Source organism: Pyxicephalus adspersus, chromosome 2 (genome assembly GCF_032062135.1).
Source record: "Pyxicephalus adspersus chromosome 2, UCB_Pads_2.0, whole genome shotgun sequence".
NCBI classification, from domain to species: domain Eukaryota; kingdom Metazoa; phylum Chordata; class Amphibia; order Anura; family Pyxicephalidae; genus Pyxicephalus; species Pyxicephalus adspersus.
Genome location: NC_092859.1, coordinates 45312471 through 45339773, shown reverse-complemented (window position 1 = coordinate 45339773; position 27303 = coordinate 45312471). Strand labels below are relative to the sequence as shown.

Genomic DNA, 27303 nt, shown 5'->3' with positions numbered 1-27303 from the left:
CAAGGAGGCTAATAATAAAAGTCTTGGCCATGATGATGTTCTCTAGTGTGCAGTAATATAGTATAAAACTTATATAGTATAAACTTGTAAAGTAAAAACCTCAAGTAGGTGCCAACAGGTCACTATTGAAAAAGAGAAATTCTATATTCATTTTACATAACTTGTTAATGCAAATTAGTTGACATGACCAACTTTCCCCTGACTACACACATTCAACAAACTGAGGGCCCCAACATGATTCCAGTACCTGGTAACAAGTGCAAAGCAAGAGTGGTGGCCAGAAAGCTCACTGTGATATTATCCTCTGTGCCCAAAGGGGGCAATTTGTCACATCTGTAGAAAACTGTCTCTATAATACTTACTGAGCTCTTGAAGACGACGTAAATTGACACTGTCCTCTGCTGCATTCTGTTCCTCTGGACAGATAAACAGGTGACTTTTCTGTAACAGAAAGAAGCCTTCCTTCCATTGATCAGGGTTCAGCATTGCTTTGTAGCGCATTTTACCCACCCGCTGAAATTCATATACTAGCAGACAATGGCAGCTGATTGGGGAGAACCACTGCAAAGAAAGAAAAGTAGTTGCTGTAAAAGGTTTTAGAGAGTTACCTCTAAAACGAGAGAACTCTTGCGAGAGTGAATTGGTGAAAGTGAACACCCATGGTGGTGCTCTAAATATCCAGAACATTTTCCGGCAGAATCACTGCAGTAAATCAGGTGGAATAGTTTATATAGCTTACAATCAAGAGGAGAGCAACAGGATAACTTTATAATTAAACTACTGCTTTTTTATTGTCCAGTTTAAAAGGGTAGTTAGTAAAAAAGTTGCAGGAATTAACTGAGAAGTAAAAAAAACAAAGTTATCAACCTAACATCACTGTAAGATTGGGGTACCTGAATTACAAGAGTGGTTAAATAGAATTTGAAATCTTCTCGCAGGTAAAACTTTTTATGTATACTGAATGATTACAATTATGCTCTCCTGGAGGTATCGTCTAATAAATACATTTATAAAAAGAACCTCACTTTTCCTATTGCACTTGTCCATGTCTGCAGAGTTTCAGCAGCATCAGTCCCAAACTGGTGTACTTTTTCAGAAGCCAAGAAAATTTCAAATGTGTACCGAAACCTAAAATATGAACACATGCAGATCTGTTTATTATGACTGATTATACATTCAGGTGCAAATGGGGAAAAAAACAAACTGAAACCTAAAAAGTCTGAGACCAGCTATTTTTTAAAGTGTTCTAGGCTAATAGTCGCATTATTACTAATCTAAATACCAAATTAGAACATAATATTACAAGTTAATATATTTTTATAAACATGCTATTATAGTAGATCAGTTGGACTATGGTGCAGAGATCTCAGTAAGGGATGGGTCATTTTTTAAGCCAATTGCTCTGGCCTAATATAAAAAATGAAATTTGGCATATTAAAGGTTATTCAGTATAAAGCAACAGGTTGGGGTTAAGGTTAATTATTTAATATTAATCTGCTTATATTTTGGTTTCTTTCTGTCTCTGTAATCAACAAACTAAGGACATTTTTAAATGAAAACGTTCTGTTTTCCTTATATATCCTAATATAGACCCAGTGTGGTCATTGCTGGGATTGTTTCCCAATGGCTGGTGGGAAGACGCAGTGGGGTGCTGAATATAGCTTCCTGAAAACATCATTGCACTCTATCTTAGAATTCCTCTAGTAGACTGTATTTGCATGTTGATATGACAGCCCTAGCTAAAGCCCATCTGTGATGCTAAGCTTCCATGACTAAAACAACTGTAACCAAATAAATGAAAGGAGAGGGCCAGAAGCAATTATACAGGGGAGAAAAGGGATAGAATGATGCTGGGTGTATTCCTGGCAGGAAATTAGGCAGTCTCTATCTGACTTGCTTCAATGCACACTCACAGTTATTAATTATGTAGAAAATAAAGCAATATGAGTACAGGAGAGAAGCCTGCACAATTGTACATGACTAATATGGCTGGAGTTCAGATGTCACTGTTAGAAATCCAGTCTTTGTTACTTTAAGTGGAAAATTTTAGAGACTGAAAGGGGATGTTTTACTAAAGGGGTGGGTTTCTTTTTATATTATAAAATGAAAACATGTGATTCACGCACACAAAAGGAAAAGTATATAATATAGTATACTGCACAAAGGACACAATACTGTTTACAACATGTTTAATTCCTATGCAATTTATCCCACTTAATAGCCACCAAAAACCCTAAGAGCAAAAGTAACCTGCTACTATATATATTATAAATGTCCAAACTTAATAATTGGCGCTGACATATTAACAAGTAGCTTTGGCATAATTGCATGCAAGAAAAGCAGGTTTGCCTGACCATGCAAATTGCAATTTCTGACCTTTCCACAGGTGCTGGGCTGTTTGAAATGTCCAGTTTGTTCACTCCTAAGCAGACCACCTCGGATGGATTAATCTTCCCAACCTGTTCTGAGCTTCGGTCATTCTCATAAAATATAAGGGATCTTTCCAGGACACACCAGTGCCTGTGGAACTCTGTTGATAAAAACAAAATAATTTTATCATGTGTATACTTTGCAGTATTTTGCATAGTTCATTGTCATGTTATTAGTAGTTCCTCAGCAATTGTTACATATCTGTAAAGCGGATGGGATAAGAACAATTAGGCCTCTCACTGTACTGGTAAATGTTTTCTTGTAGTTAAACAGACTCTGAAAGCAGACACACTACTTATCCCTATGTGATGTACAGCGCTGCTTACCATGTTGATGCTATAAAAATACTGTTTATTAATATTATTATTAATATTAATAAAAGTATCCAACATATGCAGTACAGTTTTGGGCACCAGTTCACAAAAAGGATGTTGTGGAACTGGGAAAAGTGCAGAGACGTGCACAGAAGGGAAACTAATCTAGTAATTTAGGGGCTCAGTTATAAGAAAATATTACCCTAATGGTTTCCCAGTAACCACTGGGAAAAGGAAAATATGATCATTTAGTGTATATACCTAAACTGCCAATACAATTCTAACCTCTGGATATAGAATAGCTTCTTCATAGTCATAGGCCTAAAGCAGCCAGAAAATACAGGGAATTAGAAAAGAACTTTTACCATGTAAGAGTACATTGGACTATACTTTGTGCTTGTTTACCTTCCTTTGAATCAGCTGTGGGTTTAGGTTTTCATATATGAACATTCTCAATTTATGTATACCGTTTTTTCTATCAGTTAACCTTCTAGCTTTTGCCAACCTATTTATGTAAATATCAATAATAGCAACCAGATATCTTTATTCAATCAAACCAACCAATCGCAGGACAAAAAGGTAAGGATCTTTACAGAATGATTGGGCAGACCCTGTTCTCTAAATAATTTGAACCATTTTTGTTCTTACATATTAATAACTAACAGAGTTCTTTAACACCCTAAAAAATAGGACCTGCCAAAAATAGTAAAAATAACATATGCTACATATTTACAAGTTTGTGTTTCAACAATTATTATTTTCTTGTGGCATTAACCCACATATATTTTTTCAAACAAAAAGAGCACAATCTTAGACACCATCAGATATGCCATGGTGCTGCACCAGCTATAAACCAACTACTAGAGAGCTTGAAAGTTTGGTTGGGAGTTGACAGAAACACACTGGGGTGTATAAAGTGAACATTAATATATATTGTAGATGTACAATACTCTATATATTAAATATACTTTGCATGTGTGTAGGCAAAATGTGTAAATGAAACCACAAAAAACAATACTTTTATGTTTGAGTAAGGATTTATTAACATTTCAATACTCCTCTCTGCCTTACTCAATAACCTTAAAATACTTCTTACCGTCTTTTGATTTTTTAGCTGTTGATGTTTTGCTTAAGACAGTGGCTTTGTTCAAATACCCAGAATGCACCACAGGCTGCATGATTTCATCATAAACTCTTCCTTGGTTTGAGTCATCCGGAAAGAGTCCTTCATCTGAAAGGGTAAATTGTGCATGACATCATTTATAAGCTGTGTCTATACGCTGTTTTGTTTTTTAGGAAATATGACTCATTGTCTTTTTTTGGATTGATTTAAATTCTCAATACACATAAAACATGAATGGATCCATTTCAATAGCAGATTCTTGGTTGTAGAACAATACTGCAGTGGTAAAAAAAAAAAAGTAATGTGCTTGTGCTAGGATAATATGCTCTGTACCCAAGTTGAGGGTCCTTAGAGAAACAGAAAAAAAACAGGAGGGCCCAAGCATATGATTTGTCAAAGTCATCTGTCCAGCTCCCAGTCAGTAAGACGTCTCTACTGCTCTACTAAGTAAACGCAAAGGCTGGCTTTACACCCTGCCTCAAGTTTTATTATTAGGGTGGGTTGTGGTTTGCATAGTGAAGGAGAGAAGAAAGGGTATATTCATAGATCTTTGCTCCTGCATACCCCTTTTTGGTTCATCATTATTATGTCTTACTGACCAACACAAATGGGTGTAAAGAGAGAGGAAGTGCTGAAACTTTACTCAAACAGTCTACTATTGGGCAAACCAAAGGATACAGAAATCTGCTGCATGTATGTACAGGCACCTTTGAGTGTCCACGTTTCATGGCTGTAAGCAACCACTGGGATTCCTAAAGGAACTAGGTTTCTAAAGAATTACATTAGGAAGACAAATACTGTAAAACAATATACCTTTATTTCTAATTGTGGGTTTTGCATGGAATAAGTAAGTAAAAACACTTTTAATATGTAGCAAAATTCAGAGGTTAAAAAAATTGTGAACAAGACTTGGATGTTCTACCTCCTTCTTCTGAGTGAAGTGGAGTGTGCTTAAGTGGTTGTTAATCTACCATTCGTGTCTTTTTCATTATTGGACACCAGCCTGGGCTAGAAGAGTCTAGATATAGAGGATAGGGTGCGCTGGAAATTATATTAGATTGTACGAGCTTGGAAGGAGTCTCTAAAGGGAGAATGTGGATCACATCAGTGTTGGGCAAGAGTACTAATGTTTTTAGTTAATCATTTTAAGGGAGAATTATTATACTAAAGCTATATATTTATGGAAGAATTTTAAACAGAGGTTTCTTGATTTGATTTTCTCTTATTCTCTTTTGCTGTTAAACCTGTTTTGTGTTCCTTCTTTTTAACAATAAAGTGGCAATTAAAAATCACTGGTGTGATATTGCTTTCTGCTCTGGAGGATAATATGACTCATTTAAATGAATAAGATTGAGTGCTATAAAGTATTTATACAGATCACATGCCATTGAAAACTCCCCTGTGGGCAGCACATGGCCTGTTACAATGAGTTCTTGTTTGCAGTGGAAATAAACTTTAAGGGGAATTTGTAACCACAGCTGATTTGCCTTATATGGACAGGAAACATCGACATGATTTATTAGAATAGTAGACTGACAATATGCCTTTTCTCTGAGATTGCTAATAACAGACTTTCTTATATTCCTGCAATATAAATATATAGGGTACCTAATGCTACAAGCTCTACCATCCTATAAAAGAATTTTAAACTGTACTATTTTAAAGGTCAGTTAATCTAATGTGTAATTTACATTTTCCTGTTTGAGGACAAAAGTTAATAGGATAAGCTAGCTGTTTTGAAACAGACTACTACTATTTTGCCACTTTTATTTTAATTAAAAAGCTTTTGCATATGTCTTGGACTTATACTCAAAAAGTGCAATGTGCTCTTTACCTCCTGTTTGACAACAGTGTTGTCAGCCTTGCCTCCTGGACTACACAACTCCAAATACTACCCACCCCTTCCTGTAACACTCCAGATACATATACTGGTGTCTTTCCCAACAAAACAATACTATCGGGGGTTATGTCAACAGGAACTTAGTTAAGGTGCTTCTGCAAACCTGCCCCTTTCCCACTGCAGGGGTTGGTGAAAACAAATAAATGTTGGAAGGGGAGGATTTGAGGTAAGTTGTGTAATACAGAAGTTATGTCATTACTGTTGAGGCTGTAGGAGCTTGCCCTCCAATTGTCTGCTGAGTTGGTGGAGAGAGTAGGGTCTTCAAAAGGCTCGGCTACAGACTCGGCATCAGAGAAGAACTGCATGACTGTCTTTAGCAAGTTTGGTCCTGCAACAGCACTGGAGAGCACCTGAAAAACATAATAGAAAAAATAATAGAAAAATGTAGCAAAATGTGTGATAGATTCCTGTCCATTATATACCAGGGGGATGCAGAAGAGAAAACTGTCACTAACCCTAGGGCACTAGGGTGAAAAAAAGCCTAGATAGGGTTGAGGCATCTAGTTACAAACATCTGAACTGCCTGTCACCTGTACTGTGTGAACATGTGCTTGCCTGGGCAGCTTTTTAAAAAACACATACAAATGATTAAAATATTAAGGCCTCACTAATATTCTTTCCTACTTGAACTCTAAATTGAGAAGCTGACCTAATTTTTTATACTTCCCTATATTTTTAGATTTATTTTTTTTTTTAAACCCAGGGTCATCTTTCTATCTTTATTATTGTATTGCCAAGATATTGTCTGCTATACAACGTACATTTACAGCAACTGTATGTTTGTATAACTTTATCACCTTTGTTTACTTTTAATGCATCACAAGTACATGAAACATGCAAACATATATGCTTGCAATTTACATTGCACATTTACCTTGAGAATTTCCTCTTGTGTGCTGTAATTGGGGTGTGGACTTCTATATTTCCCATCTCTGTACTTATGTGCTATAAAGTCTCGCCTTTGTTCAATATTATCTTCTGGATGAAGAATCTCTGATGGTGGCAGCCGTGCAGCCCAGAACCGGTTTGCTCGATCGTTACCCAGGATAATAAATAGCTGTAAGTGAAAATATATATTTAATTTATAAAAGTCTAAACAAGAGCAAACATTTGATCCTTAAAGCATACCTAAACGTAGGTATGTAAGTAAAAATAAGTAAAGTAACTAAAAATTCTGTTTGTGTGTTTTTTTAGGTGCAACATCCTTTTTTGAAATAAAAAAGGGTGCAGCACCGGCCCCTAATTGAGTGGGAGCGAAAAACCACCTGGGATACCTACGCCACGCAACCCAGGAGGCTCCTGGGATCCCATTCATCAAAAGGGAAAAAAATGCATGCACAGTGAGATTGGCAAGTTTTTTCTCATTTACGTCAATCCATCTTGCGCCTGTGTCGGGTGCTGTAGGAAGGAGAACCCAGAAGAAGAAGAGAAAATGGCTGTGCCCGGCGCGCCTGCCCGAAGACAGATGCTGGGACGATGCGGGACCCAACGGAAGAGACCTACAGGCTGATCAACTGCTCTGCGGGATTGAAGGTAAGTGTTGTTTTTTTTTTGTTTTGGGTGAGGTTTGAGTTTAGTTCCTCTTTAAGTCCTGAGTTTCACCACAGCTGGGCTACAGAAACCTTTGACATAGAGCAAACTATGACTATGCTCCAATGTCTATGACTATGGCTAGCTTTTATCTGAAGATGTCATATCATAGTATCATATGTATATACAAAGTGAATTTGTAGCCAGTTCCCCTCCTAAACAACGCTAGTCACATCTGTATGAATTGTTGCACAGGCACTGTTCATTAGACAAAAATCAAAATAATTAAAATCTCATGTGCTTAGGCACCTTTATCAGCGCTGCGTAATACGTTGGCACTATATAAATCCTGTTTATTAATAATATTAATAATAATAATAACAATAATAAAACCTCACTTGAAGTTGTTAAATTTTTCTTCCCCCACTGATAAAACGTTTTTTTTTCCACTGTAACTGAGACACAAACACATTCATTTTGGATTTGTTGCAGCACTTTCTTCCCGGCCTAAAAACAAATTCCTCTAGACTTTATTATGTATAAATATAATGTAGTGGTTGTAAAAACCTGACAGCAAAGTAAAAGACAACGGCCTTATTATCTCTGTGGTGCCTATAGATAGCTTTACATATTTACATACATGTAAAACCAGTCAGTCCTAAAACTTTATGTAGAATTATGCAGCCAGATGAATGATATTGCCTACATGAATGACTGCACAGACAAACAATGTAGATAGTTCAGATAATATCCACATTAAATGATAAAAAGTAAATATCAATATATCCACAGACTTAGTTAAGTCATATACCTGTACAATCTCATTGCTCCAGATGCTCGTGTCTAGTTTCAGGCTCTGCACTTTAGAGATGTTTGATCCCAGGCTCCTATGTTGACCTGTACAACATGGACAAAATATGCCAGTGAAATTGTTCAGGTTCACACAACAAAATTAATTTAACTTTCTAACTATAGCAACTATAGTGTACTGTTGACATTTCCTCTTTTCTCCTAATTGGTTCACTGCTTTTTTATGAAGTCTAAATAGAATATACAGTAAAACTACAGATGGCCCGTTGCAATCAATTTACACTTTACACTACAACTTTTGAACACTATAATAATACAGTCGGGTGTTCCTTTGCTCCTAAATCAACGTTAATTCTACTTCACAAATAATCACAACATGTTGACTTAAGTACATCCTTTTTCTGGATATGTCAGCTGAATATTCAGGCTGACAACCTCTTGTTTTACCACATCCCAAAGATCATCCATTGGTTCAGATCTAGTGTCTTCCGTACCATCTGTGTTGTGTGCCTTAGCAGAAATTGAGTTTAATCAGGTTACATTTTTCTGATTTTCAGCTGGCCAGTTTGGCTAAGGCTGTGCCCTTGGCAACCTTAACATTCTGTTCTTGGCTAAGAGTAGTGGAAATCAAAGTATTCTTCTGATGCCATATCCCATCCTGCTCTAGGTTCAAAACGTACTACATTCTAAAATGTTTTCTGCTTACTACTGTTGTAAAGAGTGTTTATCTAAGACATCATAATCCTTTTGGTCAGACAAAATCAGTCTGGCTGTTCTCTGATCTCTCGTATTTTCTGTTTGTACACTATTCACTAATTTCTAGAGATTGTTGTATGTGATAGTCCCTGGTGATCAGCAGTTACAGCAATACTCAAACCAATCCATCTGACATCTACAATCACACTGCATAACAACAGCTACCATCTCCTCTCTACCTTTTAGCTTCTATGGATAAACAGGAGGTGATATCACTATTGTTTACAACTACCATTGTGGGATTGCAGGGGCACTAGATGGCAGTGGCCCATTCTAAGTAAGGAGTCCAATTTTGTTATTTGATATACTTTGGGGAGCAAATAGATAACTGTATTTTTGTGCATAAGTACAGTTATCGTTTAAAGTCTACCAGTAGCCCAGTCCAAATCTCTGGTCACCAGGACAAACAGAGAGGTTAAATCTATTCAGCAGAGGAACCAACAGCAATGGAAACCAGATGATCTAGATTAGAACCAACATTTATGTATTAGAATAAAGATAGAACCTTTCACTTAACACTCACATGCATCTGAATATAATGTAATATCCTAATGTTTACAAAATAAAAATAAGTGCAAAAATGGGATAAAGTTTGTTAAACTACTTTACATGTATGTAGTGGCTCTTTGGAAATGTGAAGCTCTGTTTTAACTGACATTTCTGAACCAATTACAGAATCATGTTATTTCTAAAACCCACCTGCGCACTGCTTGCATATGATAACACACAAGTTAATGGAGGCCCAGTCTGGGTTGCAGGTTCGGCAGTCTGCACAATATTTATTGGCTTTGTTTGACCAAATCTTCTCAGCAACTTCATAGTCTGACAGGGACTCGGATATACATTCCAATATGGCTTCCATCCATTCCTTCTTCTCCCTTTCTGACTCTGCAGTAAAACTAGTAAACAATGGCATATTATAACAGGATATACACACACACACACACACACACACACACACACGGCAGAAAGGCTGTTCAAGGTTTGTATTCTGGAAGGATGTACAAGGTCTATGTGCTCCAATAAGAGAAAGGCACCACCTTAGGACAGAAAGTATGTTAGTAACAGGATCATTAAGTAAAACTTTTGTTTTTGGGTCTTTAAGGGTCTATGGGTGCTACAAATGTCTAGCATACCAAGGATCTAAAGCAACATCTATACAAAACATAATCTGTTTTCTGCTTTTGACTCTTATCGCTATAGACCTATATGTTCCATAACATTTAAATTAAGAAAAGTACTCATACTAAGAATATAGGAATTATATCTTTGCAGTGAATTATCTCAGCTAGGTGTACCTTTCTTATATAAATTTTACTAAAACATTAGTTGTAACTTCCTAATCCTCTTGTATTTGATACAGACAAAAACACATGAATGGGCACCTTTACTCTTACATTTCACACTGGCTCCCATAGTCCTTTAGCTAGCTTGTATTTTCATGGAAATCACAATAATATATACATGTATGTTTGATCACAAATCAAAATAAAAGTAATTGTATATACCTGAATGTTTTATGTGGTGTGATCAGCTCAAACGTCTTGTTTCTTGCATCTCGAATAGTAGAGCCATTCAAATCGATCACAAACATTCCAATGCCCATTTTGAAAAACTACAAGATGGAATGATAATACTGGTCAACAAACATTTTCTTGCCAAACAGATTGAAGCGATTTCAGGTTATGTTTGGTGCACAGATTCCAAATATGGTATTGGTTTTGCTAAATTGGCTCTAGTTTTTGAAATAATGACCTCAATAATACCCTAGAAAACTAATGAAACATGAAAATTAAGCAAAATTAAACTAGATATGCCTACGTATACAAAATTAAATTTTTGAAAAAGGTAATGTCAATATATTCTATATTCAGTATATTTACAAAACTAATCACAAAGAAGTCATTGAAAAACTGATGTTTGTATGATTACCTTTTATGCTGATGATCAGGACAAACACGTTGAAGGCTCCAGCAGTAGTCTGCCATCATGTGTCACGTGTCTATCCCATCTGCCCTAATACCTTTCTTCTATCACCTTTATATCTTGATGGAACCTCTCCCCTGAAGTCATCCAAGTTTTCTGGAAATGTTTGCAAATGGCTATGGAGATAGTGTACCTTTATGGTCTTAGTAGCACCCAAATTTTTAAAGTTTAGAGCTTTGTACCAGTTCTTCAAAATTTTGTACTTTATGGTTACCCAAGAAGTTCTTGACAACCATGACATAGGTGTGTCAGGCAGAAGATTCAGTATCAGTCATGTAACTTGTGAAATTTTAATCATTTATCAGTTTCCGAATCTGGGGTCCATCAAAGATTCGTGCTGTTAATTTTTCAGTACTCAATCCAGGGAAGGATCTACAAATGTATTTGAAGAAATCACTGTCCTTGTTCAGAACTCTAACAAATTGCTTCATTAATCCCAACTTTATGTGTAGTGGAGGCAGAATATTTTTTTCTTTGTCAATCATTGGCTCATTAATGTTACTCACTGCACCTTTTTTCATGTTTTCCCTTGGAGGCCATGTTACTTTTTTCCAGTGATGCTGCTTTGCTCTACTATGCCACAAGCAGATGAAACATGGGTACTTTGTGTATCCACTTTGCTGTCCAAATAGGAAGTTCACCATTTTTAAATGAACTCATATGGACCTTTGGTGCTCATGATAGCAAAGCTTTTGTAAGTTCATTTAGATATTTCCATATTCTTTTTTAAGTTTTGTTGAGTGACCAATTAGAATTGATGCATAGCAGTTGCCATTATGCAGTAAAACAGATTTCAAACTTTAGAACTGTCTATGAAAGGCAGTCAGTCTTTTCCTCAGTATTCTGGTACTCCCATATGGGCTAGTAGTCCTGGGATGTTACAATACAAAGTCTCCATCTTCATACACCTTCAAATATGGTAGGTGTGTCACCTCTTGTCCTATAAACGATTTTTTTTTAACTTCCGGTCTCAGACAGTTCTTTTCGTTTAGACTGGATGCCAAAAGTTGAGATGCTTGTTTTGACAGACTTAGGTCACGTATTAAATCATGGAGCTCTTCTTGGGAGAACTACTGGTTTGATGAAACACTTCCTTCATATTCACATTCACTGCTAACTCCTGGATTACACTCCAAACCCTGTATATCCTCCATGTCGGATACAGGAATATCAGGGAGTGTACTGAACACTGGTATGGGAACATCAGCACCATGTGGCACAGGTCGTCTTGCTGTTTCCAAATCAGGGTACTCCCACTTGTTTTTCTTGTAACTATTGAAACCTTTTATATTCATAGCACAAAAATAACAATCATTATGATGAATTTTGGGCACTCGCCATACCATAGGTACACCAAATTTCAAACTTTTCAGTTTTCTATTTTTCCACTGACGTAGACACTCTACACAAGTTTTCCATACCATATGGGGAGACCAATACTTATCTTGGTCCCTCAGTTTAATACCAAAATATGCAAGATATGCTTGTTTCACAAATTCTGTAATGTTTCTTCCTGTTTTTGCTAAGAATGTTCACCACAAATGTAGCAAAATACATTAGGGTCATTTAAACAACTTCTTCTTGAAGAACTTGAGAAAAAAAGATGTATGAATAAAAAGAAGGCAAATGAAAGTTCAATGAAAAAATGCTACATTTAATAAGTAAAATGCAAAACATCAGTGTAAATAAAGATTGATAATAATATTCTGTGTTAACATTTGTTGTTGGTAAAATCGTCTATTCCGATTCCTGTATCACAAGAAGTAGAACCAATTCAATGAAACTCAAAGAAAATGTCATTTCTGGATTCAGCAGACCTGGACAACACTAAATACAGTAGGATCTCGCCTATCTGGCTCGCCACTACCCAGCCCCCGTACTATCCGACTCGGTACGAAGACCGGGAAAAAAAAATCTGTATTCTAAAATGCCGGTGTGCAGGCGGACGTGTGCTATGGTGCTCCTGCATGGCACTGAGACGTCCCTGCTGCCTGTTCTTCTGCACTATAAACAGATGTTAGCGGGTGCAGCGAGAGGAATGCTACCAGTGTGTAAAGGTGAATATAGTACTTTATTAATGGAACTCCAGACTTTTTTGTTATTCGGCTTGCCCTGCCGCCACATTAGGCCGTATAGTCAGAAGTCTACTGTATATTGAAAAATCATTGGCAAGTGAAAAAACATTTTTTGTTGAAATGTGTAATCACTGCTAGGCTGAGTTTTTTTTATTTTAACAATAATATTAAAAAAAACAACAACCTGCAACAAAATACAAAAACCATTTGGATATTGGATATATATAGTTCAGACACAGATCTCTCTCTCTGCTAAGCTATTCTTATTTGTAATGTTATTAACAGTGATGATGATTGAGCACAGTAACTGGGAAGAGACACAACACATGAATTGGAAGAAGATGGCACTATGTAAGCTTTGAATAAATATAATACCTAGTGTTGAACATACACACTGCAGTGAACACCAATTCAGTGGGGATCATGTAGTGTTATGAGTAGTGCATATAAGAAGCTTGTAAAGCTCCCCAAATAAAAATTTTATTCAAACTGATAACGAATAAAAAAAACATGCATAAATGCAGATGTGCCTTAACCTTATTGCTTACTAATGATAACTATATCTTGTTCTCATTAGTTGAGCTAAACAATATAATGTTTTGTGCCAGGAGGTGGTTTGCCACTTTTAATCCAGAAATGTATTTTCATACATACTATACAATTATTTTAGATAAAAATTGAGGATGTAGAATTGTATATCTCTTTCTGTGACTTTAGTTGGACTTTAAAACCTTCCTTCCTTTTTCCTAAATATAAGAATGAAGGGTCAGCCAAGTCATAAAAAAAGGCTTTCAAACAAAATACATAATGTAATATTCAACTAAAATGAGTACTAATCAGCTGCTAGAAAGCGTGCCAATAAATTTCCTAGGTTAGCCTTAAATGGCCTCTGGTTGGGGTAAATATATCTGGAGCAGGGGTAGGATTTGTGGTCATCCTCCCCATAAACAACATCTGCTAAGAAAATGGTTCAGTTTTCCGTGCACATTTTTTTAATGTGACTAGTATAAGTACCTGTAATAAACTTGTTACCATCCTTTTGCAATCAGCTACTTAGAAGTACTCAGTCAGGGATAGAAAGGATTATGACTGGGAGGAAATAAGGTGCTGCACTGAAATGTGCTGACCAGGAACATGCTGATAAGTTAGGAGAGGAGTCTGATGCCCTCATCATTTTCCTGATCTTTAACTGTCCAGTGACCATACATAAGGGGTGGGGGTGGAAAGAGAATATTACTGTATCCTATTCTACAGTCCATAACTGCAATAAAGAAAATGGTACCATTCTCTTGGCATCTTGAACTGGATGGACAAAAATTAAAATCATTTATCAACAGGTCCCCTATACTTGTGTTAATCCCTTGTGTTTATCTGTTTTTAAAAGTTTGGTTTTATGTATACCACACTTTTAAAATCATAATAATTTCTTTTATTCTCTTTTCCTTCTGACATTCACTACCTAGGACAAAAAGGAAATAGCTTTCGGCCTGCCACCGAGGCAAAGGTGAGGACACTCAGACTTTCCCTAGGATCCTAGAAAAGATCCTAAAACTCACGAGAATACATTCCTGTACATTCTTGCAGATTTTGGCATCCTCAGACTCAGAAGGCTGTACTAAGGTTGCTGCTATCCTCTTCTAAGCAGGAGTGATTATTTTATGTCTCTGCTAATGATTTAGTACTTTGTTTTACACTGCAAGATTCACTTGAAAGAAAACCTACCATGTGCAGGAAGATAGAGGATGCCCTTGATGACTTTATTTCGTAGATGATTAGCATCCAGCTATATGCTATTTTGTCCTGAGTTAGGAGTTAGTGTCACTAATTTACTAACCTACTACCTGTTCAGCTTTATCTGTGAAAAGAAACATACTTGCTTCCTTTTTTGATACAAAGAAACTAAAATACAGTGTCACAATTATGAAATATGTTTGTAGGTTTTCTCAACAAACTGTATTTTTTTTTTTAATATTTGCATTTATTTTTGTATGGCAACTATTAGAGAGCAGAATATATTCCATGTTAATCTTCCTGCCTGTCCAATGTCTAATTGGGAGGGGGGGGGGGCATTACCAGCCTTGAACAGCCACTCTTAGATGACAAAAGCTAGATTACAGGATTCATTGCTAGATTAATTAATTGTGCATCCTAAACACCTAACCAATCAATGATGAATAGGCCTTATACTCTAAAACAATGGTTAGGGGTCATTCAATCCTAAATCCCTTACCTGTTCATTTTTATGAATCCATAGTTGGTCTGTAGTGAGAACAGCAAAGATTTTTGACTTATAACCTTTGAGTTCTAGATAGCCGAACTTTTGACCAAACAGAACACAGCTTGAACGTGAGCGAGGATTGAACATACGCTGTTCTTTCACCTTGTTCTGGATTGTTGAGCACCATTCACTCCTTTGAGCTAAAGAATTAAAATATTGAAAAATTGTTAAACTGTTGTAAGTTTTGAGCCAACAACAAAATTATCTAGTTTTAGGTATGCTCAATAAAGAAAACTCAAAATATTTTAACCAGCCATTATGATCACATAGACAGATGCCACTAACCGACACTTTAATTCCCAATCTTTCTGCAATTCTCTGACACAGACAGACTTCGAACAGTGGATTCAGGAACTGCATAAAAGCTGTTAGTGGTTTAATATTGTAGTCAGCAGTGGTCCAAGCACTGGACAAGCGCTGGTCCAAGCAGTGGTCCAGTCACTTAAATGATCACACCTAAAAATAATTTTCTTTGCAGATACTCTGCATGTTAGGGTACACATTTTCCTGCCCCAATGTAGCTAACTATTGACTGTTGTGAACTCAGGTATATCATGAAATGAAATGAAAAATGAAATCCCAACCACCTGCACAGCACCACCAGCTCACTAATGATAGTATGGAATACCGAACTTTTGCTAGGCTTTGCGTCCTAGAAAGTGTGGGGTTTTAGATGGCTTTAAATTTTTTTAAAAATTAATGTTCCTGTCAACTATTTAATACCAAGTACCTAGGCTTCTATTTGCATGAAGTTTGACCTTAGACTATGTTTAAAAAACATGGCTTTGGTAGTGACAGAGTCTGTCACTGTGTCCTGACTGTGGACTGTTAAAAACCATGAAAGGTGTCAGTATAAATTAATGCTGAATGAATTAATAAATAAAATACTTAGAATATTGCAAGCAACAACTGTTTACTGACACACAATATTTTCCAGTAACACTTTACCAGAAGTATCAGGTTCAACAAGTCTTGTTATATTCAGAATGTCACGTTACCCAATATCACACAATAAACAAAAATGTCACACAATAAACAAAATGCAACAATTGTTCTTAAAATAGTTGTGAACACACCCAGTGCAATGGTTACTTTTCTTAAAGCCAAATACCACTGTTAAAAAAAGCACATCCTAAGATTCATAGTTTTCTCTACATTTGAGCATTTTGTGACAAAGTTAAAACAAATAGCTCATAAATAGAATATTAGGAACAAACTAATTGTTAGTCTGTAACAATACCCAGTCATCTGCTTACATTAAGGAGAAACATTTCTTTGAATGATATCCAGACATCCTGCTCTGTAGAACAGGAAGTCCTACCTTAATGGTAGTAAAAGTCAGGAAGGAGGAAGTCTCTGTCATTTACTGTCAGAAGATTTTAGAAGACAGTTTCAGTTAATGGTTATTAAAAGTGCACTCCAATGGATTCAAGTTAAGCAAATAGTAAACACAGGGTTTTATCATGGTTTCGGTTTTTAATAGATGTCATACCTCATTTGTTATTCTCACTGCTTATTTTTCATTTCACTTTAATTCCCCCCTCACCCTTTAATGTTAACTTTCAGAAGTTAATTGAATTAACCTAAAGGTATGTTTTTGTTTTTTTTGGAAGAAACCGGAGTACCCTAGGGAAACCCAAGCAAACACAGGGAAAACATACAAATTCCATGCAAGTAGTGTCCTGGCTGAGGTCTAAACCTGGGACCCAGCGCTACATAGGCCAGAGTGCTAGCCAATTAAGCCAGTGTTGATTTGGGATTAAGCTATTTATGGGCCTGTTTCTATTTAAAGAAGCAATTTCCACGTATTATTTATGGAAATCCTGTCACCACCTTAAAAATGCAGATAACACATACATTTGCTAAAAAATAGCTAATTTGCATCATTTTCACTAGCTAATTAGTTTGTGTACTGACCCATTTCATCCGCAAGGTTTCCTAACCAGAGTTTTCACTCCTATGACCTACTAATGACCTTCTCATAACCTCTTCCTATTCACAGCTCCAAGGCTTTACTAAAACTGTTGCCACATTTGAGAACTCCCTCTCTCATCCCTTTAGGCTCCTACCTTTAAAAACATTCAACTAAAATTATTCCTACCTTCATTCTCAGCTCGGAAGACAAAAATTCGATGTTTGGTGACCACTTCAAATTTGTTTTCCTTTGTTGAACGAGCCATTTCAATGGAGGCAAGGGGAATCACACCTTTAGAATATATGTCCTAAGATGTGTGAAAAAAGAGTCAAAATCAATTTCCCTTTGTGTCAAACTAGCCAAAGATTTAATACCAGTCTAGTCATAATAGACAATTTAGGCTTTATTCCTACCACCAGCATGCATGATGTATAGCATAATACCACTAATTCAACCTAGCCAACCCATTGTGCCCCCAAGGTACAATAGGTCAGTAACCAGCATTCACATGGCAGTTACTTAATAAGCTGAACATATATAATACCCTGAAAGTGTATTTAAACCTAAGAACAAACTTGTAAGTTATTACCAGTCCTTGGATGGGTGGATGTTTTAGTTTTCTTTTCTTAGGCTTTTTTCCCTAAATTTTCACTTAGTTATGCTGAAAATAACACAGTTCTGTCCTAAGATAACAACACTTACAGTACTCCATCTATGGAGAAGCAACAAAAAAGTGTGCTAAACCCTGTGGATACTCACCCACCCCCAATAATTTTGGATGTCACCATCTTCTCTCTTTTTCTTTTCTGCATTTTAATCTTTGGCCATATTGATTGGCGGGGCCAGGATGATATAACTCCCCTCAGGCAGTTTGCATGCGCAGCTCAGCAAACTTGGGACAGATGGGCAGAGATCAAATAGGTGAGAATACTTAATGCAGAAGGGACATCACCTGTCCCTTTCTGCAAAAGGGACCAACCCGATGCCACTTTAGTACCACTTTAAGACTACAGAACAGTTTCATAATATATTCTAAATATCAAATACACTTCATGGTAAAATTTTAAGATAAAACTGCAAAGTGCACAGGACACATGACAGCAATGAATTTGAAAAAAGGATTAATAGATATTTTTTGAACAGGTAAAACAAAGCACTTTCAATGGGATGGACCAAAAGGGACCAAATAGGGGAGATTCGTTGTTATGGTAAACATATACTTTAAATAAAATAATTTGAAGCTTATTGTTGTTTAATCATGCCAAAATTTACTCAAAGACCGGTTAGTAAAATACTTCCTAAAGCTAAATTGAATTCTACTGTCATCAGGTGATACGTTCAGTTTTATAAGCAGAACTTTATTTGTAATGTCTTTAATTTATGTTACTTGCCAATGTTACTTGCTGTGTGTCATCCTTGCATCTGTGTCTGACTATTCCCAGCAATAAATTGTTATTAAACAATACACTCACACCAGCTCCCGATCAATAAATTTATATGGGAGCATTTTACGGAGTAAATTATTTCCATAAATGTGGCTCTGCCCCAAACCACACTAAAACTGAAATGATATGTACCTTAACTACTGTAGAGAAACAACAGGCACCTCTAAATACCTGTACCTTTCCTTAGTTTTACCTGGCTCAGTTCCTCTGAATATCTGATCGGAACTTTGGTGACCTATTTTGACCTGCTTTCTGACCTGTCTCTACCCCCACCTGTTTTTTCCTATGGTTGTCCCATTGTCACAGGGGCCTCACTTGCCAAAAGTCAGACAACCGAGTTGAGAGTTAGCAAGGCCAGGCAACCCCGATTCAAAAGGATAACTACAGTAAAATCAATTTAGTCATCTGCTTTGCATCATATCAGTAAGGCTAACCTCCAATCCCCTCTCTGATTTATGTGCACCTTTGTCACATTTTGTCTTTTAATATCCTAACTTCAGCATCATTTGGTCAAACTTCTGCCCACAATACTGAATTTTAAGCTGCTGGAACACGTCTAAAATGTGCAAACAAAAAAGAATTGGGTTTACTGCTTAGAAAAGCCAGTCTGGACAAAATTAGTATCCCCAAACAATTACCTTATTTCCAGTTTCTATGGCATAGCAAGGAAAGCAGAAGATAAAGGCAAGATTAAAAGAAGGAAACACTTAATGAAAATCAATACGTGTCATTTATATGTGACAGTATGAAATGTTAGATTGTGTTTATGTGGTCCATTTTGACCGAGGTTTAGGTACTACAGACTATTGTTTGTGGGAAACAAAATGGAAAAAGCCACTGAATGGATATGTGAAGTTCTCAAACTTTTGGTAGGCAAAATTTTTAGCACTGATACCAGATAATAATCATGGTGAACATTAAGTATTACATAGTCAATAGGTAAATGGAAAGATCTGAACTTTGAGAAGGTGCAAAAAAATATAAGGGCCAGCTTACGTTTATTACCAGAAAGGAAATGGAGCTAGGATAGAACAATATGCAAGGTGCATAAAATTGTACAATAAATAAACAAATTTGTAAACGCAGAGAAGTAAAAAAGAAAAAGCCACACAAACAAGTCACAGGCCACCATTATGTTTTTTATTTTTGGTTAAAATATGTCTAATACTAAGAGCAGAAACATTAATACACAGATACTGAATATTCATATGTATTCATATGTGGATATATATGAAAGGAAGTATTTATAATAATATTTAAAATATGTCTTTTGTATTGATTTTCAGTTTCTGTTTACCCTGTAAAACTCCTTGTTCCGGTTTTCTGTCTGTAAGGATGTCCCTAATGTTAATCAGTATGGAGAATAGTTATAACCAATACAGTACAAACATTTTTAAGACATTTGTAATGTATTCATTACTGTATTGTGGCACTGTGTATTTATTAGATGTGAACTATAAATCAGGAACTGTTTGAAGTGTTTTAAGATAAGCTGTTTTCAAAAAATTATGTAAAAAGTTAAGGAATAAGGCATAATTTGAGCAGTAAATTGGATTAAAGTTTTATTGTTGTAATACTAAGAGCACCACTCTTCTTTCTAATCCTTGTGTGAACAAGCAAAAAAAAACAAGACATCAGAATAACTTCTTACCTTATCATTACTAAAGTACATTAGATTATTTCCATCAAACTTTACAAATCTTCTCTGGAAAACATAGTTGCTGCAAGAAACAGAAAATGGACACTAATTACACTTAGGGAGGGTTTGCAAATGTGTGTCTTACAATTCATGCATGTTTTGGTTATATTTTTTTGGTTATATTTATGTGTTTTCAGGCCTGTTTTTTTTTCATCCATTTTTTAGAATGAAACATTATGTATTACCATGAATGCAAATCATTTAAATTTTGGTTTAATTTGATTGGCTTGTGTCTTTTTTTCAGCCTGGGTATGTATTGTGTTTTGCATTTAGGGCCCTTCGTAGATACAACTTTCTACAATTGCTGCCACACCGGATAAAAGTGCCAGTGCCACTTCACAAAAATGGATGAATCTGAAAGAAGACCTACGTCTTTCTTAACTAGATGTCCAACCATATAAGGAGGAACTATATAGAAGTGAAGAGTAAAAGTAGTGTGATGGATGATTCACGTTCTACCTTAATACGGTTGTATGTAATCTGAATTTCAGCTACTGGGCTCTTTAACAATAGGCAAAACCATTACCACTCCAAAATTAAAATGCAGAAACTTGTGCCTTAGTTAAATAACTTTGCATAGTTTGGAATAATTTAGTCAGTCTGCTGCAGGCAGAAAGAAGCATTTCCTTTCATCAGTGATGAGACTACAGGAACATTGTAAGAAAATCACACACACAATGGGAGACTGATCAGACATCTGTAAACACAGAAGCAACTACTTGTAACGAAGATGTACACAACATGTGTGTTCCCTAAAACCAGCATTTCAGTCCATAAAGTAGATGATGACCATGAATTATATCTAAACAAAGATGTAACCGTCCTTCTGGAGAGAAAAGCAGATGAAGGTGTTGTCCAACTAATAGCACATGATTTTAAAGAAATCCATCCCAGGTATTGCTGGATCACCCAGGTTTTCCCATAACAGTCTATCTTCCCCCAGTGTTGGAGAGCTTTAATAAACCAGATCCATTATGTAGCATACATAAACTGAATGTGAAAAAGTATATATTGATAGATCCACTTTAGGATGAGCCTAATAATTAAAAAAAACCTAGAGCTCCAATTACTGTCAAATATTTCAACATTTTCTCTTCACAATAATAATAAAAAAAATAATTATTTTACTTTCCACAGTATATTAATATATACATTGGTAATGTGTTTTGGTCTTACTTTTGTTGTGTAAAGTTTTAAAAAGGAAAACAAAAACAAAAAAATAGAATATAGATAGAGTTTGACATTTGACAGCTTATTGTAAACATGGTACCCTGACTTACCCTTGTGGAGACAATTTATCCAGCCATCCTACTAGAACTGGTCTTGACTTGTCATGCATGGAAGTGAAACTAGCATAGGGTGAAATGGTCATGTCATCTGTTATTTCATCTGTGTAGAGGTGAGAGGGGAGGCTAAACCTGTTTTTATCCACAGGAGAGTCCACGGTGGAGTAACCTTCCTGCTCATTGTGTACAATCTGTGTTATTCTCTGTGTTTTCCCATCTTCACCCTCATTCTTCTTTTCCTTTGAAGCATCACCAGCATTCCTACAATAAACCAATGTACACATTTATGGAAGTGAAAGGTGCATATAAATATGAAAAGAAAGGTTTATAACAAAAGCACTAGCCATGGTGGTGTGAGGTGAGTCCTTGATACACCATGCAATCACATAATTCTCCCCAGAGGTTATTTCCCAGGTGTCTTGCCCGGAAGCTTTGCTTCCAAGCAAATGCCAGGTGGAATAGCATACCACTTCAACTGTAAGGAATGAGTAAGGGTTCTTAAAAGTAATAGCCCCAGGTAAAACTTTCCATTTGATAAAAAATAAGCTTAACATTAGTACTTTAAAACCCCCTCTCCTATCTACCCGGTGACAAAAACCTTTATGGACACAAACCTCAGTTGTGTAATACTTAAAACACACATCTGCTTCAATTTTACACAGCAACTACCCCTACTTTTAGGCAGTGGGTTGCCTAGTATCACATACTTGCTTGCCCTATTAGAGATTATAATTGGTATGTGTGTATCTGCTTGTCAGTGGATAGTCTATTGTATGTGATAGCAGGATGCTATGTCTTGTACACTGGAATAGGAACGTGGACTAAATTGGTTACAATAACAACCATATACCTTCTCCAAGCGGACCTTTATGACTGTGAGACAGAAGAATGGGTGCATACTGAGAGTCAGATGGGTCCAAGCCCTGTATGCTGACCCACAGAACAGGGTATTGTTAAGGGAAACTAAGGGTTGGATAAAGTCCATTGTCTACACTAATGTCCAGGTAGCACTGTTGCTTGCTGTGGATGTGCATACAGAACCAAGTATACGTCACTGAGGGGACTATCACTAAGGATCTGTCAGTACGGGTCAACCACAGGGAAGGGGATCTGTCACCTAGGTACTGAGCCGTAGATAAAGTGCAGGGTTGTAGCAAAGGGTGGGGGGACTAAGTTCCAAACTTTGCATCGGGGCCCAAAGGGCTGTAGCTTTGCCGGTGACTTTGTACAAAAAGAGAGGAATATATTGAATCAGGGTGGGCAGGATACCCTGAGTCTAGGTCTATGCAGGTCATGGAGAGTGCAGTCTGGGGCATGGAGATGGCAGTTATCGGTAATTTATTTAAAAAGTCACTTTTACCTTAGAACTCCTTTCTGCAATTTAGGCAGAATTGAGAAGCAACCTCAATGTTTTTCCTTATCTATATATTCAGAGATTTCACTGCAATAATGAATTTATTACTTTGAAAAGACATGATATCTAGTAAATAAATATTACCATAAATGATTTCTCTCCTCCCCTGGTGTAAACATTGGCATGGTGGAGCATGTTCGTATTTTTCCATTTTTAACATCCTGTGTAAATAAAAAATACTTCTCAAAACATGTCTCTTTATTAGGACACAGCTCTAAAAAGAGTAGAAAAAATATATGATTTAGAATTCAACTAAAGCGTTTGTCTTAAAGGGAAACTGCAATGGAATGGTAATAGTCACATATTTTCAGTTATTCTTATGTCCATGTATGTAGTGTATGTCTGCAGAGATTCCCCCCTGCCAGAATGTGAATAAACAATGACAATAAACAAAGTGTTGTCAGAAATACCTATTTCATTTTAGATATCTATGGTGGTAAATCTGCAACAGGAATCGAAATCATTCACCCCCAGGCGGACTCCTTTCTATGTCTTCTCAAGCAGACCAAAATCTCTAAAAAAAACCAAATGCTCTGATATGCAAACTGAAGCTGGAAATGTTAACTCTAATATTATGCTTGTGAATGTATGCTTGTTTATAGCTTAGAAAGAAACAAGTCTGTGATGTTCTATATCACAATACTCGGGTGATTAGGGGTATAGAGTATATAATGTAGAGTCACCTAGGTACTAGGTACAATTAGAGCGAATTGCTGAATGTTATATACTACAGAGCAGACAGAATGGGGTAGTATGGAGTATACATTGTCTTACACAGCATATGAGGTAAGAGAGTGTGTTCAACACAACATACACAAAAAAACAAAAACAAATGAGAATAATTTAACATGTATCATGGTAGACATGAAGCTCTTTGTCTTCAGCACACAACACACCGAAACCAAGGTATGGGTATGGCTATCTTTTTAGGTATGGGATATTTTGGATATGGGACAGTATGGGATAAAGTAAATGTTCACCATGCGCCATAGTGCAATAGTACACCCATATTCAGATATCTATTCTTACCTTTGGTTCCTGAGTCTGAGTGATTCGGTTGAAGACAGTTTCACAGTATGGGTTTAGAGCATCAGCTGTAACTAAAAAAAATTTTCAATTCAATGCTCATAAATTAATAATGATTTGCTACAATATATCATAAAATCATAACTTACAGGAGCTTTCCACTACAACAAACTACTATACAAGACACCACATGCCTTCAGTCTCCTCTCTTTTCCTTCTCTAATGGAGTGTTTCTCACTAGGGTTCCTAGGATTCATCCACAGATTGCTAGGGGTTCCTTCAGCAATGAGCAATTTTTGCCTCTCAGGTTAGTTTAAGTGACACCAATGATCTTTTAGGATATGACCACCAATTTAGGAGGTATTCTTTCAAATGGCCACAATGCCAATAAATTTTGAGCTGTGGGTATAATAATTATAACAGGGGTTCCCTACAGATCTGAAAGTTATTTCAAGGATTCACCCATGTTAGAAAAGTCAAGAAACGCTGCTATGATCTGTTTCTTTTTCCCTCTCAAAACTAATATGTGGAATTGCTCTACAAATGCTTAAAAATGTCAAACCCAGTTTATAGAAAAAAAGCAGAGAAGCTAATTGGTGTTTTCAAGGCAAAGCAGCAGGTTGGCCTTAATGCCCCACACCTTTAAATATACTCCCTTTCCTTTTGCTACTTTGCTGCTGTATTCAGCAGTAGGGATCAAGAAAATTCAGTCAGAGCTTACACGGGAAATTTTTTCTTGGTGTCCATGTGACAGCACACAACAGTTAAGTACCAACACTGTCACATGGAGTTAGTCACATACTCCATACCTAAAAGTAACATTTTTTTTCTTTTTGCTCCCAGTGTCTGAACAGAGAAGTAATTAAGTGAAGTAAAGGTAAGTATATGCTGCTGGGGATTCCAACATTAAAATAAAAATGTCGGATCAAGAATGAAAACAATAAAAAGACAATCCAACTGTATGCATAAAAGATCATCTATATGTCAAAAATCAAATGTTTTAAGGTTTTGGAAATATGTATACAAGTCAGTTGCTCTATTAGCCCTGCCTCTTACTGGTTTCATTATTGAACTGATAAGGTTCTGTTTAAAAACAATATAAGGGACCTGTGGATATTTTTTTCACCCACACATAACTGTGGTACTCTCCACTCACATTTGTGTACTGGGTCATTCATTGTTATGGTCCATTTACATAACATTAGTTGGGGGGTAGGGTGTATAAATACCCAAAAGTAAAGTTTCCAATAATACCTGTTGGCTTAAGCAGTTTAAAGAGTAAAAGACAATGTTTAACAAGTAGAATATTTTTTACCTAAACTAGAGATGGGTCTTTCTGGAACCAATGGCAACTCTTCTTCTGAAGAACCCGGGCAACTAGAAAACACAGTAATACGGTTTAATATAATTTATATTATCAACATTATCAGACCCTTGAAATCTTAAACTTATTTTTGGCATTTCTGTTGTATCTTTCTTTTTCATGTAACATTATATGTATAGTGATTTAGTACATATTTTTCTTTCTTTATTATGGTTGGAACTAAAAATATTTTAAGCAAAATATTTTTTCCTTTTTAAAGTTGAAGGCAAACTGCCAAATTATTAGATGAAACACATATATTTGTGACCTGCCAAAAGATTTTATTGCTAACCCCCCCAACTATGAGATTAAAGCTACATACACACTTCCAATTATTATCGTCGGAAAACGAACGACGAACGTTCCTGCACGATATATATGAACGATCGTATAGCACCGATCCTGCACATAGAGGTAACGACACGATCGTTCGTAGATATTGTACACACAATAGATACGATCGTTTAAGCGATAGAGGAACTATGTGCACGACAGGAAAGTGAACGGACGTTCGTTCATCACGCATGCTCTGAACATGGACGATCAACGAACGACCGTACACACGAACCATGTTCAACGATCGTCGCCCAATCCAATCCGCCGGTCCGGTCGTTCGTTTCCAACAATTTTCCTCGTTCGTCGGCGTCGTTGGTTACTTTTTTACGAACGATTTTTTGCCCAATCGATCGTTCGTCGTTCGATTGGAACGATAAAAATTGGAAGTGTGTACGCACCTTTACACAGCCCTGATGTACAGTATAGCCCTGTCTGGCAGAGAAGGACCCAGGCTTTTTTGTTTGCTGCAGTATAGTAAAATCATCACAATCACTTGTTCATGTTTGTCCATAGGGAACGAAGAGGAGCAGCAGACAGAAGTCGCTGCTGCTTAAATGCAAAGTATGGTAAGTCATAGAAACCATAGCAGTAATTAATTTTGGTTTATTTAAGTCAGTATCTTAAAACAATTAATTGTTTATAACAACTCTAATTGGTTTCTATAGGTCATTGCAATTTTTGATTTGGCTCTGCACCTTACTAAAGAATGCTACATAAGAAGCTATATTTTTGGGATCTACCACAATGAAATAAATGATCATGTAAGATTACGCAGAACAATATTTATGAAATAACTTGACAGATATAAAAGAAATAATAATACAGCAAGGTCCTTTCACAAACTGTATTGTATATTAACTTGTTAACCCCACAGAAGAAGTTGAAAAGTACATAAATAGGAATTGATATTATACAACTTCGAAGAAAATATTGTCAGTGCTGCCCCACCACACTGAACAGCCGGCCTGGTGACCTGACTCACATCTGCTTCAGTTGACATTGACTATACCTGAAAAGTAAAGGCATTGCTAGTAGATAAACATAAACAAACCCACATATGCATTTGTGGTAGCTATCATGTAAGCCCAAGCAATACATGGGAATGGAGAATGACCCGTCTGGCCCCATATATTGCCTATCCAATATTAAAATAATTAATACCACACCTCTGATTCTTTGTGTGCTAAACCCTGTTTTGGTTTGTTTTTCAATAAATTTGCAGTCTGAATGGTGCTATACAGGACAAGCTAAAATTACCATATATGCTTGAATATAAACCAGTCTGAATATACCTGAAAAAAAGAAACCCCTATTGACTTGAGTATAAACCTAGGGCACAAAATGCAGTCATCATTGCCAACATTCAAAAGACTAATCAACAGAAATGGCAAAAAAATTAGTGTGAATGTATTAAAAGTGTATTATTTTAAAAGTCCCTCATTTTTATAGTTATAGATTTTTGTATTTTTGAGTTGTTGATGGGCATTAAAGAGCTCTTAAATGGTCTTTTGTTCATTGTTGATTGCCACCAGCAGATGGTAATGTGTCTTGTCACTGAGGGCATAAGTTTGTTAATAATTTACATCAGCGGTCGTCAACGGGTGGTCTACGAAAAAA

At 36.3% G+C, this 27303-nt stretch overlaps 1 protein-coding gene across 4 annotated transcripts in view; it reads right to left on the bottom strand.

Moving 5' to 3' along the window:
- The window catches only part of ARAP3 (ArfGAP with RhoGAP domain, ankyrin repeat and PH domain 3), a 98990-nt gene that overhangs the window by 23906 nt on the left and 47781 nt on the right, over positions 1–27303 (bottom strand). For all 4 annotated transcript variants that reach the window (XM_072400603.1, XM_072400601.1, XM_072400604.1 and 1 more), the window contains 16 exons: positions 25303–25364; positions 23991–24061; positions 23046–23122; positions 21542–21808; positions 20214–20283; positions 17304–17424; positions 15155–15342; positions 10372–10478; positions 9563–9762; positions 8109–8194; positions 6642–6824; positions 5967–6117; positions 3841–3975; positions 2377–2530; positions 1026–1128; positions 363–561 (listed from right to left, as the gene is read on the bottom strand). In XM_072400603.1, coding sequence (XP_072256704.1) covers positions 363–561; positions 1026–1128; positions 2377–2530; positions 3841–3975; positions 5967–6117; positions 6642–6824; positions 8109–8194; positions 9563–9762; positions 10372–10478; positions 15155–15342; positions 17304–17424; positions 20214–20283; positions 21542–21808; positions 23046–23122; positions 23991–24061; positions 25303–25364 — 2174 coding nt within the window. The remainder of the gene's footprint in view (positions 1–362; positions 562–1025; positions 1129–2376; positions 2531–3840; positions 3976–5966; positions 6118–6641; positions 6825–8108; positions 8195–9562; positions 9763–10371; positions 10479–15154; positions 15343–17303; positions 17425–20213; positions 20284–21541; positions 21809–23045; positions 23123–23990; positions 24062–25302; positions 25365–27303) is intronic.